The 15,053-nt window shown below is 32.7% G+C and overlaps 1 protein-coding gene across 1 annotated transcript; it reads left to right on the top strand.

Annotated features, from left to right (window-relative positions):
- The first annotated feature begins 8,375 nt into the window (after positions 1-8,375).
- LOC119635321 (lysosomal aspartic protease-like) lies at positions 8,376-9,899 on the top strand. The gene has a single exon (XM_038030096.1). The coding sequence runs from the start codon at positions 8,499-8,501 to the stop codon at positions 9,645-9,647; it is 1,149 nt and encodes a 382-aa protein (XP_037886024.1). The 5' UTR covers positions 8,376-8,498; the 3' UTR covers positions 9,648-9,899.
- Positions 9,900-15,053: the final 5,154 nt, after the last annotated feature.

Here is a 15,053-nt window from a genome sequence, read left to right as displayed (position 1 = left end):
ATAGCGCAGGCTATCAAATGTAATGTCAAACAAACAAAAGGCGTATTTTTTTTTTTTTTGTTTCCAACGATAAAAGCAACAAATATGAGTATATAATTACGTATGTTTTAGAAAAATAATAGAATTTTTTTCTTTTTTAAACTAATAAGTTCAAAGAGTTTATTTATTAATTTAGAAATATACAAAGGCATCAAAATAACCGACATTTAAAACCCTCGGCTCCGATGCATGTTCTTAAATGTTCGTTTTACAAGCTCATCAATAAAATAAGTAACAAGGCCGAATTTTAAATACTATACAGCACTTGGCGTGATGCAGTGCTCCTTTCAACGTCAGTCTATATAATCCAAATTTTTGAATCGACGATTCAATTCAGTATAATAAAAGGTTTACCTACTTGAATCCCATTGTGGGTGTTACATACATTCGCACATACAAAATATACCCTCAATCGTGAGTGATGACGGGTATAACTGAGAAAAAGAAGAAAATTATATTCGGCCTGGATATCCATCATATTTATTTTAGGATGGACAGGATGGACTTTTAAACAGATACTATATCTTCATGTGAGGAATACACGGAATAATTTTCAAGGTTTGTCTTGTTTAATTTGCGATTAATAAGCTAGAAATAGTCAAAAAACTGAAGAAAGAAAATTTAATCACTTATAGTTTTATGCAGGCGTGACAGATTGTTTTCACTTTTTACACTATGTAGTTGTTGCAGAAAATGAAATTGTTTTTACTTTTGAAAACGGAAGTGATCTTAACTTATATTATATCCTTTAATCTGTTTGTGCCATTTTTAATATCAACACTTGCAATGTTTGTACCGAATTCGATGCGGATTACTTTTTTTTGCGGCTAAGAGAATGTTTACCAAAAAGAGAATGTGATGTTAATCAAGAAGATATATATACTTAATGGAGTCGCGGAAGCTTCCTTCTGGGCGTTGCAAATGTTTTGACAAAGTGAATGTACCTCTCACCCTTCGGTGATGGATATAATATAACTTAATTCGAAAACCATTGCATTTCTCTTGATATTTAAAACAGTAGTAGAATGGATGTTAGCAGTGTAATGAAAAAGTTATTAATGATTTTTTTCTTCAAAAAAAAGTCTTAATCACCACAAAAACATTATAAAAGAACACATAATTTAACGCATTAATAACATGATCACGTTAGAGTATGACTAAGCGCCTTATTGACAATTATAACATGCAAAGTGCGGCTTACTTTCAAACACAATGTTGCAGACGCATTCAAACGAACTTATCGCACATTAACGTTAGACAAATTGCTAGATCAATTTAATAGCTACTTAACATAGATGTTGATATTTCGTTTCTTATGTTATTTCTCTATATAAAGAGAAAGTTAATTTGGGTTTTGAAAGTGTCTCATTAAAAACGAAAAGTTAATAATAATTTATGTTTTTCCTTCGGTAGAAGCCAATCTTTATAATTTGCAATTTTCTTTACATATTGTTCAACGTTTTTAAATAAATAAAACAACAATGTAAAATAAGTAAGAAAACTACATTCACTTCAGATGGAAAATTACGGACATCCCTCATTATTAGGTTGCTTGAGCATGAGTAGAATGCAATGTCAAAAATTGATCTGTGGAATTAAAGTGAAAATTTTGCTTACGAACATTCAGTCTTCTATCTTAGCTTTTAAGTTCATTGGCTTTTCAAAAGCAGACGGCAGACAGGTAGAGATTTTCGCGTCGACTCGGATGAAAAATTTGCAGACTTTCTGCAGGCTCGCCTGAATATAATTGAGCGCTGCAGCATATCTTTGTTTCTCAGTTGTAGGTATAAAAATTCTCTTATAGTTGCCATCTATATACAAGGCAGCGTACGTTACATAACCGATCTAGGAGAGAAATACTACAAGAAAACCATTTTTTTTCTTTTTTTTTTTTTTTTTGAGATTGAATCGAAGAGTTTTACACAAATTTCTTCTATATAAAACTATTACTATGTGACGTTAGTGTGGAGGTAAAACTTTTTCATAAAAAATCATGGTTTCCTTATGCTATATAAAACTATTGATAGTATAAAGAGAATATGCTTGTTTCTCGAAACTACGATAACAACTTCGGCGAAGACGTTTTAACCCAATGTAGACCATCCTAAAAGATGCGCTGCACCATGCACACAAACACGTTGCATGAAAGTCACAACTCAGGAAGACTATAAAGGATAGAGGGAATACTGCTGCTGCCAAAAAAAACTACCAAGCCAGTCAATTCGCCCCTTTTCAACTGTCAAGCGGTTATAAAACAATAAAATAGGTTTTAAAATTTATTTGTTGGTTGGAAACTTGATTCCTTTGAATACATATAGGAATATAAAATTTGCAAAAACATTTCTTGATCGGTTAGAAACTACAGTTATTGGCTGAGTTGCTAACACATCAAGTAAAGTTTGCGCTCCATTCCACCTTTCCATCTTTATTTTTGGGCCTTTGGCAATTTTAAGAGAAAACTGGGTCAAACTGATAGTTATATGTAGAACATTGGCGTTTCCAGTTAATAAAGTTGACATATATAAGTGAATTTAAATTAAATAAATAAAATTTTTGCTTAACACTATTCAATAATTTTTAAACCGCATACACATCTTTGCTGACCACCGGCAACAATTATATGAAACGATTTTTACGAGGAGTTTGGATTGCTGGCAAAGTAGGCATAAACAACTGTGGAATTCTGTTTTCCATTTGTTGCACACGCAACCGCACACAGACACTTAGCAAAACTATATTATTATTATCTCATTTTACTGACATAAAAAAATCGTTAGATGGTAGCAGAAGGATATTTTAGATCTTATTATCTAAGCTATGAATAAATTTGCAGAATTAAATATCGCACTAAATGTGACATTCCTTTCAGATGGCAATGAGTGCACAAATATTTTTTTATTTAACATAATTTTAAAGGCTCTGCCAATAAGAATGAAAGTTAAGCAGTGATGACAAAAAGAAAAAAAAGCGCAACACAGAATTCATTATTTATTTCTCAAGTGATTATATTATTATGCAAACATTTCATTGTTGGCATCCCCTTTGGTAACGTTTCTGTTAAAATAATTCTAAAATCTGTTATTGCTAACAATATTCCGATGAGTAAGCAAACATATATATACATCATGGTTCAATTGCTTCAAAATGCGTGAGAGTGGAAACAGCTTAAATATGAAACGAGCAAACTATTTCTTAAAATCAAAGCATTCATATTTATATATAAAATATGTATATTTGTGTATGTATATATAAACATATAATAAATACAATAGAATCCACCATGTGTTAAGTAACATTATGAATTGAAACACTTGCTCTCTTTCATCTCATAATTTGAATCGTCTCTCTTAATATTGATAACAGTATCTTGTTAACTCTTACCGTTTAAATAATATCGCAATAACAAAAAAAAAGAAAAAAATGCTAAAAGCATTGAATTGCAATCCAATGTTGCAATGTTATTGGCATAATAACTATATTTAGTAAAAACATCAGGAAATGGAACAAATAGTTTCTCTTGGCTTAAATGCATTCAATGCCGTCCCCGGGTGCGTGCTTGGATGCTTTGGCTCCTATGCAAGTTTTTTGAGCTTTTAACAAACTACGTTTACAAAGAGAAGACTTAGTAATAAATCGATAACTGGACAGTTATTTATCTATGTAATGAACCGCAAAAAGATGCGAACGCACTTGTCTATTATCAGTTTCATAATGCAAATAAGTAAAGAGCTTTGAACACTTTGAATTAATAAGTTTTCTTTTGAAAATAAATAAGCAAAATTATTGAATCTACTTACAAGTAAAGTACGTTTTTTTTTTACCACAACACACCTCGTAAATTGCTCGAAAATGTTAACTGAAAGATGAAATGGTTGAATGAAAAGATTTATAAGCAATTGGCATATAATTAAAGTACTATAATTAAAATTAAGCCCTCTTAAGTATAAGCAAAGATTTTAAATATCACAAATGAATAGCATAAGTAGCTATCCCCGCACCCGTTTTAATATCATGCCCCTTCTTCATTAATGCTGTTTCCTTCGTTGTTGCAATTAATTGATTGTTGTTATTGAGCGTACAAATCAGTTCGGTCGGTAAGAGAGATTGTTACTAGTACTATCGGACTGTCACTCCTTCAATTGAAATTCCGTAAGTTATCGTAGTAAGGCGTACACAACAAGATAGTGGGTTTTTGCTTTCCATGATTTGCTGCAAAATCCCAAAAACTTTATCAAGAATATCCATTGTTTTTTCTTATCCCTAGCGACCGGTGATAAAGCTAGTAAACAGTTTTTGCCCCTTTTTTTCTATATGTCCAGTCATCAGGTTATAGGTAGAAAGGGATGGAAAAGCGGAGTATTGTTTGCCTACGTTTGACTTAATAGAATTGCGAGTCGTATCGGCCTCCGCTCTGTCTCTTCTTAAGAATGTAATAATGCTTGCATTATGCTAAATAGATGTCTAAAGTTAACGTTTGAAAGCAAAAGTTGCTGTATTGATTTCTTTTCCATCCAATTTCTTTTACTGGTTTGAATAAAATCAGGAATCTCTTGGTCCCCAGGCTACGTATGACTTGTTGATAACAGTTTAGGAATCTCTTAAATAACGCATTTAGAGATTGAGAAAAGTTCACCTCCATCACTCCATCCCCTTGAGCCATCAAGGGAAAATACATTGTCTTAAAAATATTCTTGTTTAAAATATTATAAGATTTTCTTTTTATCTCAAAAGTTATATATAGTACCACTGTGATAGTCGTTGCCGGTCGATCATATTTACCCATTTAAAAAAAAAAATTTATTATTATTATTATTATGTTAGACTAATGAAATAAATTCTCAGACTAAAAAAAAGACATTGAGCACCAGCAACACAGGCTATCGGCTCTAATTTATAAAAGTACATTAGATATTGAGTCTAATAGTTTCAATAAAGTAACATATTGTATAGATATTCTGTTATGTAGCTGTTTGCAGAATGTCCATAAGATTAGTCGCTCCAAATGCAATACTGCTAGTCAAGGGAAAGTTAACGCAGTCACAGAGAATGTGCTTTATAGTGAGAATTTGTCCACAACTGAAGATTGGGGAGGAAGACTTCTTTAAGATCCATTGGTGAGTGGCAATCGTACGACCAAGGCGAATTCTCGAAAATGTTTGGATCTTAATTTTCCCAACATTTGTTGGATATAAAGGTGTAATTTATTGAGGATTAATAGAAGAGTAGTGCTGATGATGGCATTGATTTCCTTCTGTAGTTTTCTCTTTAACATTTTTTCCAACGTACCTTTGAAGATCCAACTTTTCCACGACATCATCCGTAACTAGATGTGCGGAAGCAGCATACTTCGCCGCTCGATCAGCCTGCTCATTTCCGAATAAACCGATATGACTTGGTATCCAAAACATTTTAATTTCTTCGCCGGGTATTGCAATGATATTCCTTACTTTGTGGATGCTGCTCCATCTCGACGTCGCAGGATTTCGTATAGCTTTTAATACAGACAAATTGTCAATAACAATGACTCTTTTGAGTTTGTCTTTATAGGAAAAGTTTGGAGCGTAAAGGACAGCCTTGACTTCGGTCGTGAAAGTTGAAGAACTTTCGTGAAATATGTGATTGAGAAGAACTGATTAAAGACTTAAATAAATCGTAAAGAAAAAATATATTAGAACTCGCCTTTTTATAAAAAAAAATTTTTGTTCTTCTTTCATAAACCTCGCAAACGCAAAATTTCTGTTTTCTAAAGTCTGACTCAAGTTTTATTCTCGCTTGCCATTCCTTGTTGAAGAATCGAAGATTTCATCAATATGATCATCTTAAGGCGAATAAAACATTGAAGAGGTCATTATTAACCATTTAAAAAAGAAAGTGCAACACAAATTTAACGAATGCAACCCAACGGTAGCACGAACAGTACGCAGTTAAACAGTGGACAAAAATTTAAATCTTTGCTATCAGTACTTCGAGCAGAAGGAACATTGTAAAAAGTTTAAATGCTTCGCAATGCGTGAATAACGAAGATGCAAGCGTGGAGTCATCAAACGTCATTGCATCGCTGCTCCGGCAGTGAATGATGCATGCGAATCATGCGATGACTGCAATTCATCGTAAACTCTGCTTAGATTCAGGTAGAAATCCAAGTTGTCTGTGAAAAGCCCGCTATTTAGCTAACACCACCATGGATGCCGGATGGGCAAAAAGCTACATCTGAATTACCGAGTAATCGTCGATGGCTTATAAAAAATTTTCTTAACAAGCCATCGCAAATAAGTTTGCATTGGATGCCAATACTACGAATCACTGAAGCGGCCATACCCCTTATTGTCAATGCCACCGTGTCTTTCAATAAAATAAAACTTTCTGCGAAATTGCCGCTAAGAACCCAAAGATTAGGTAGAGAAATGCTTGTCTTGCAACCTTGTCTAAAACTAACTTATAAAGATTTGTGAATGGCAACTTCCTACGGCGGCAATGGATATTTTTGTGGGACAAGTGCATTCTCTGCCTTTAACAGAATGTTGATGCCATCGATCAAAAACCTATGGACTAAATTTCGCTTGCGAGCAAAATAAAGACGATAGCTGAAGTCAAATAGTGTTGTTCTAAATAGTTTTGCGACATTAACAGATTGGATCAACGCAAGTGCCGTAATTGACTACGTTATCTATGCTGAGCATGATTGCTTGATGATTTATGGAGCAGTTGAAGTAAAGTTTCATAAGATAACAACACTTGTCGAAACGTAATACGTCTCTTTTAACTATATTTTAATGAACTTTTTGGCATTTTTATAAACTATATATGTATGCTATTTACTTTATTTTTTATTCAAATATAATAAATATATATAAAAAAATATATAAAAGTGATATAAAGTCTTGTAAAGGAGGAGAAGGTATCTCAATAAATAGTAAAACTAGTAATAAACGAAGAATAGGGATAGTTGAAACCAAAGGCTGTCGCGCATAAATCAAAATAAACGAAATGAATGAATGATTCATTGATTAATTTTATTATTATTATTATTATTATTTATTGAATATTATTATTACGACTAATTGAATATTAAGTAACAAGTGTCGCTTTAGGGCGGGTATCTCTTTCTTACTCAGCAAGTATACAAAACTAAATAAAGATCGATGAGGAATGAAGAGTAGCTCTTGCTGGAAATTATTTCATATCTAATCTTTCGTCGAATTCTTCTAAGAGATTCCATTTAATTTTAAACACATATTGTTGCGTAGTACGCATAACTTCAACAAAATATTTCTTACTTAGTTCTAACGTCGTCTAAGCATGTTATTTTCCAAAAAATTCTCTTCGCATCATAAAACTTCAAAAAATCCTTGTATTATTGTTAATTTGGCCCGTAAACTGAAATTTTGGAGAATAACTCTACGAGGCGGACATGAATAGGTTAATGTTTCGATGAAGAATGCAAAGTGCAAAGGCCTATTATATGACGTCTAAATCTGTTTATTTCCGTCGCCGCACACCCCTAAAGCCTTGTATTACGATATCGGAATGGGAGCATTTATTATATTTGTACCTTGACGCATGAAATCTGTTTTTTTTTTTTTATATGATCAATCGCTCAATCAATCACTTTCCATGCCTGTATTAGGGTGATAAGCAGGCCAAGCATACCCAATCTGTAAATGCTCTCTCACCATAAGTGCGATCGCATACCAATCGTAATTAATCGTAATTATCTCACTCAGAATCACACCTGGGTATGTCGATTTAAGTGTCGCACTTTTTAATTCCTTATCTATTCGATAGAGACGATTTTGCATAGGTAACTGTACCTACGAACCGATCTACATGGTATAACCTAATGCAAGTAAGAAGAAAACATTTCAAATCTATTTGCTTTCCAAGACAAAGTTTCCAGCTAATAATTTTGACTGCCAGACATGGGCGGATAGCCTGGTCAAAATTACTAATTACACAATTCAAAAATTTGTCAAGAATATTTATACTTAACAGTCAGTGTCTTCGAAAGTTATACTCATAATATCCTGCGTGATAGTTGTGCAAATATCTATAAGAAATTTCACTAACATACTTGATGATGGATAGACAGGCTTACTTGGCTAAATTGCTGAACTGATTAGCAATATTTACACCATTTTGATATTTGAAGCATTTCTATGTCGTTTTGATAAAATTCTATTCTAATCATATTAAACCTGTTAAAATTTTAACGATAAATTTGCCATTGGGTAGAGTGTGCAAAAGCTGAAATCATTATAAGTTAATTAGATAAGTTTAAATTTTATATAAAAAAGTAAAAAAAATAAAATAAAACAAAGCTATAAATATTCCGCACAAGGTTTAGAGCAAAAATAGTATTTAAAAGTTGATGGAATATAGTTAATCGTGTGTTTACCACGATCGGATTAAGTGAAATTTTTCTTCATCCTTCTTTGTTTTTATTGATTGCAAGGCATAAAATGTTTAAATTATTTTTTGCCATAACACTGTTAGCTTTCGCCAAAGCTGATTTAAAAAGTTTACCTTTAAAGAGGACGGAGAACTTTCAAAAATCTTATGGCAATATTTTAGCAGAATTAGCGCTGTTGCGTAGCAAATATGGATTGCCTAGCAATGATGGTGCGGTCAGACAACAATTATCTAATCACCTGAATGTGGAGTATTATGGCAAGATTACTGTTGGTACTCCGCCTCAAGAATTTCTTGTTCTATTTGATACGGGTTCTTCAAATTTCTGGATCCCGTCCAGCCGTTGTCCTGTCAGCAATCAAGCTTGTCATAAACATCATCGATATAATTCGTCAGCTTCTAGCACTTACATACCTAATAATGAACCCTTTTCTATTCAATATGGATCTGGAAGCGCGAAAGGATTCTTCTCAACTGATATTATAAACGTTGGTGGTTTCGCTATTGAAAATCAAACCTTTGCGGAAACTACTGAAACTCCCAGCACCATATTTATGGAAACAAATTTTGACGGTGTCTTTGGTTTGGGATTCAAAAATATTGCTATTAATGATGTGGTGCCGCCTTTCTACAATATGTACGCCCAGGGTCTAATCGATAGGAATGTCTTCTCTTTTCACTTGAAGCGCGATGGTACTAACGTTAATGGCGGACAATTGATTTTTGGCGGTTCTGATGCCAGCTTATATTCCGGTAATCTAACTTATGTTCCAATTAGCGTTCAAGGCTATTGGCAATTTGAAGTAGATAGCATCACTATTGCAGACGTCAAGCTATGCAATCGCTGCCAAGCTATTGCTGATACCGGTACTAGCTTAATTGTGTGCCCTAAAGAAGCTTATCTAACTTTGAACAAATATATCGGCGGTATAGCTATGGAAGCGGAAGGACTATATTTGGTAGATTGCTCGACAGTTTCCAGTTTGCCCGACATTGACTTAACTATTGGAGGCACGACGTTTTCTTTAACGCCTAATATGTACATTACCACTGTTCATAGCGATATCATAGAGTTTTGTTTTTCTTCCTTTACCACTTTAGACATGGATTTATGGGTCTTAGGAGATACATTTATAGGACCTTATTATACTGAATTTGATTTAGGCAATAACCGCATTGGTTTTGCTCCAGCTGTTTAGATGCAAATTGAAATAAATTTTAAAGAATCATTATAAAATGAATATAGGCGACAAGATCTCTCAACGGATTTTATAAATTATATTTTAGACAAAAAAAAATATCATCTGTTTTTGTTCTAAAGATAAAGAAATAAAGTATTAGCACTAAAAATATTCTACCAAACTATTCATATGGGTACAAACATTTTTGCGTTCAGTTCATTTTCAAAACTGAAGATTTTGAAGAACGTTTATTACTCAAATCTTGATTATTACTTTGCTATTCCTACCATCCTTTCGAAACGCATTGATTACATTTTCAATTAAAGAAAATGTAGAACGAACAAGTAAGAAAATTGTATTCGGGTGTGGGCGAATCTTCTTCTCGCACCACCTTCCATATGAGATGTATCGAGCAAACTCGGGGACTTTTATTTTATTTTTTCCTTTTATATTCTTACCTTTTTTTTGGGACCCCGCAGTTTCCAGCTCTAGACTGTCAATGGGAAAGGCCTATTGGTGGAGTTTCGTGGTGGCTCTGGTTGACCAAATCGCGCAAAACTATACTTATCAGATATACACTAATAGGATTTCTACAAGTTCGACTATTTTTTAGTTTTAAAATGTAGCGATTCCTTAAGTTTTTTACAACTCTGTCCCCGTTTGTCTAAGGACTTCATACATTATATATTCCCTGAGCTGATTAATCTGCTGATTGACGAACCTCGCTACAGCATTTATGGGTTTCGATTCGTCCCTAAAGTCTTAAGACGTTAAACGACGCCCGTTAAGATTTCCCTTCTAAAAGCTCTTCAAAACTGCTCGGAAGCTATAAACTGTTTCTCAACTGGCTTAAGCGTTATTAACTAACTTAAAAATTAGTTTTTTTGAATCCAACAGGGTAAAATCTGTTTAATCTGTTTAATGTCGAGTAAGAGGTAAAAACTTGGATTCCGCTCGATAAGTCTACACAGCCTTAGAGGCTGTACTTGTTTGAATATTTCTCTTAGTACTGTACGCATATACTGAATCTGTACTTCCTGCATTTTCCTTAACAACGCGTTTAATAAAATTTAAAAACATAAACCTTCTGGAACGAGACGTTTTAACGGTTAGAATATTTCCTTTGTTACTGAAATTATTAAAGATTTATCAATAGACACTGAGCTCTTATGCGCAATTCAGTGCATTTATCGCATTTTCTTTGATCTGTTTTCATAGACTTCCAGTAATTGTTGGTAAATAAGTTAGTTCTGATTTAATCATAATTATGGTACAATATGCACGTTGTTGCTGTGCTGTGTTTTAATATTCGGAATATTTCTATACATCACTATTCATAGCTTCATGCTTTCATATAAATAATAATGATATTCTCTATTACGGCTTCAACACGAATCATTTACATTACTATGCAAGTATTTATTTTCAATTCAATCAGCTTGTATGTGCTTAATGCCAACTCTCGAAACAATCACTATGACAACCACTCAATACGAGAGCAGTGGTGGTAAGCTTTATAATTATTTTTGTTAACAAAGCATTCTACTTATAGACATGTTATTTTAAGAAGGAAGGGACTTGAGAGAAATGTTGTAAGTTGCTGCTTAGATATACTAAGAATATTTCATTCAAATGATGTTTAAATTTTTGTGTACATACTATAGAATTTTTATCTATTTAGAAAAATCGAAAGAAAAACAAAAAGCATCAAAACGCAGTATCTTTCTAGGGTTAAACGAAACATTTAGTCCTAACCCTTGTGGCATGCATCTTTCCTTCTATTATCCAGTTTTGAAATGTTTTCAGTCGCCAAAAATTGAGACAAAAAAACAGATCTTGAGCAAACACGTCGGAAAACAACGCGATTTACTTACAACCAAGAGATACAAATCAATAGTTGCGCAATTTACAATCTTTGCCTAATATAGCTCTTATATGAAAAAAATACTTTCACGATATAAAACAAAGAGGAGTTGTTGACTTATGTTTATTGGATTAAAATGTATTTCATGATATAAGCCAAAGGAGAGAATTTTTGACTAATATCGCATGTATTGGAAAAAAAATTCTTCCATGATATAAAGCAGCTAGTCAGTCTTTGACTGATGTCGTATTTATTCGAATTGAACTTTTTCATGACATAAACCTGCGTGAGTAAAACAGAAAAACAAAGGGAAGAATATTTCTCATAATGGAAGTAATGGAAGTATATATATATATATATATATATATATATGTGTGTATATGTAATATATATATATATGTATATATATATGTGTGTATATGTAATATATATATATATGTATATATATAAAAAGTTGTCCAAAAAATCACACCAACTTGTCGGAACAGATATATTTAAAGGATTGTGAGAAACAATTAATGATTTCTGGCTTTGAAAAATTCATTGTTGAACTATTTTCAGTGTATAGAATGGAAGAATTAAAACAAAAGTCAAATTAAATTTCAAATATCGCACGCATTTGAAAGAAAACCGCAGACGCCTGAAAATTACTGATAAAAACTCACATTCACATATAACCTCAATATGATAATGATAGGAGTGAGTGATCATTCTGTGAATATGTAGACAATGTGATGACAAAGGACAAAAATCCAAAAAATCATCAAAAGACAAACGAATATGAGAAACGAATTCGAACGAATACATATACTATTTACTAGCTCGACATAAATAGAAAAAGAATGAAATAAAACTGAGCGCATGGTAGAAGTGTGAAGTTATGAATGAAAACCAGAAATTTTAAGGGATGATAGTCTAGAGTTGAATTATATTGAAGTACAATGCCGAAATTTTATGACTTTCCTGGCTTACGTTCAGTGAATGGTTAACAAGCGCTCGCAGTTCAATCATCCGCAAGCGCAATTTCCTTCTAGTGGGATAAATTCACTCTTTATTATATCGATCTAAGCTTGTATGTCCGTTTGTCCATCTGGTTTTCTTGTGTTCAACCTACAACCCGGAATTTTTAATATATCTTCATGAAATTTGATAGGCCGGCGGGTTTTCATCCAAGGACGAATCCTATTGAAAACAGTTCGGATTGGACAATTTTTTCAATCACTTTCTATGTAATGCCCTATTTTGAAAAATTGTTAAATGCAAAATTGTAGGGCGATGTAATGTATTTAATGGTGAGCCGTGGCCCCCTATAATGTTTTTACTTTCTTGTAATTATAAATTACTTATAAACATTTTTGTGATGATAGCGATGCGATAACTTTAGTTATCATTTCGATTAAGAGAATAGAGCCGCTAATGAGCGTTTAGTTAATTGCAGCAGAAAGCCTTCAACCTTTTTTTAAATTTTTTATTAGCACTAACCGCAACAGATTTCTGAAGCACTTAGACGATGTTTTTTGCTATTATGAACAACCTTTTACCCTCTGAATGTTGCTTTCAATAATTAAGAAAGTTTTCTTGATGGATGGATGGATGGTTTTGCTTTAAATAAATTGACCAAATGTATTCCTTTACTCTTAAGTTAAAATTGTGTTCTCTTTTTTTACTCATTGCATTTTAAAGTCTCTTCAGTGAACATAATTAAGGCGTCTGTTATGATTTTCATCTTTTTTCAAGCTTCTATTGCCAATTTAATGTTATGGCATACAAATCGTTTGAATATTCATTCATACAATTTGCGTACTTTGCTGAGATTACAGCAGTAATAACGATAGTTGAGCGATTGTTTCAGTGGAATTTGCGAGAGCCAAATAGTCATCGAGCAATTAAATTTAAGACCGCGAATTGTCAGTTACATATAATACTAAGCAAATAGCTTCCTAAGCTTGACAAAAAATCTCGCGTTGCTTCGTAAATGTTCTTTTGGATAAAATTTTTTTTATATTAACATATCAGACCTTGAACATCTTCAGACCTTTTCGTATATTATATCTGCCTTTCTTTTCTTTTTGAAAAGTATTGAAACATATTCTAGTTTCTACATAGAGTAATGTTACTTTTACAAAGCTTGTTGTTATTTCACCGCTTTACTTTCATTGTCAGATTTACTCTTAAGGAATTTTTCCCCTCAGAACTTTTTGTGAAAAAATGCACTTTCATTACAACAAAAACTGATTCAAATTTAATTAAATTAAAGAATTTTTCCTTGAATTTGATTTAAAATGAATAAAATTTAAGACAAATTTTTCTCTTATTCAGTCAGCTGGACGCGTAGCTATAGTGGCGACCCTGTTTTTATCAATTTGTTTACGTAACTATTAACTTGAAGAGAGTTGAGGATTTTATCCTAGAAAAGATTAAGTACAAAAGTTCAAGTTCAAAAAAATTTAGTTCAGTTTGTTTACAACGATATTCGGGAGAGCGATACTATTATATTAGCGAGTTTACATAAACTAACGTAGAGAAGCAACAGCAGGTGAAGTCTTCAGTAGCACCGTCAAGCCTACCAGGCATCCACAGGATCCACAGTATTTTATGAAGTACTGACAACCGAAGGTAACCAAAACAGTTTCTTCGATTCACAAGAAACCTTGCTTACATCAGTGAAGGAATAATTTTCACACGAAATTTAACAAAGGTCCTGCTTCAACTATATTTTAAGTTATGTAGGAAATAATAAAAAAATAAAATTGTGAGGAAATATAATAAATTAGAGCAACATATAAATTCGCCTGTTTATAAATGATGATTAATGAAATACGGATAAAAATGAATTCAATGAATCAACATGAGACAAGGGGTTGTATGTACTGGCCAATTGAAGTTTTGCCATACGTCAGATAAAAATAAGTTGGGCCAGTTAAGAAAATGGCTCGTCGTAGATAGCTTTCCATGGATTTAGACGTCTTAGCTTAAAAGACCTGTAGAGTATCCGTTCAACACTACGCCGACTTAGATAAAGAGGAGTTTTTACGACTTACGACGGCATTGCCTGTGTTAACGCATCCTAGTGTTCAAATTCAGCACTCTCAATGACACGCCAACTTTTGGTAAGCTATCCCTTCCCCTTCCGCTTTATTGTTCCAAAAAATATTTTCTGTTAAAGGTTACGTTAACTATAGCTAATGAGAAAGCATCTCCCCCACCGCTCACCAATTTCATCGTTTTAGGATCGTCTCCTACTTGATGATTAACTGATGATTATCTTCATATATCTCTATACGATAATAATAATCAAAAAGATTTCATAGAAAATATATTCTGGAATACCTTAAAGCGATGCGAAACTTCTCTTTGCTTATTAAAATCTTTTGATTGCAACGCATCGCTAATTAGGGAGGAATTTAAAAAGAATGTTCTTAACAAAAAAAAAAAAAAAAAAAAAACGAAAGAAATAAAGAAAAAAATAGAACAAAAGATGCCTTTTTGTTTCCAAGCATACAATAGAATAAATAACGAATTATTGATTTATTGAACTGTCAAATAATGACTACTGGACA

The sequence above is a fragment of the Glossina fuscipes genome, unplaced genomic scaffold (assembly GCF_014805625.2).
Source record: "Glossina fuscipes isolate IAEA_lab_2018 unplaced genomic scaffold, Yale_Gfus_2 26, whole genome shotgun sequence".
Lineage (NCBI taxonomy): Eukaryota > Metazoa > Arthropoda > Insecta > Diptera > Glossinidae > Glossina > Glossina fuscipes.
This window is presented reverse-complemented; position numbering and strand designations above follow the sequence as displayed.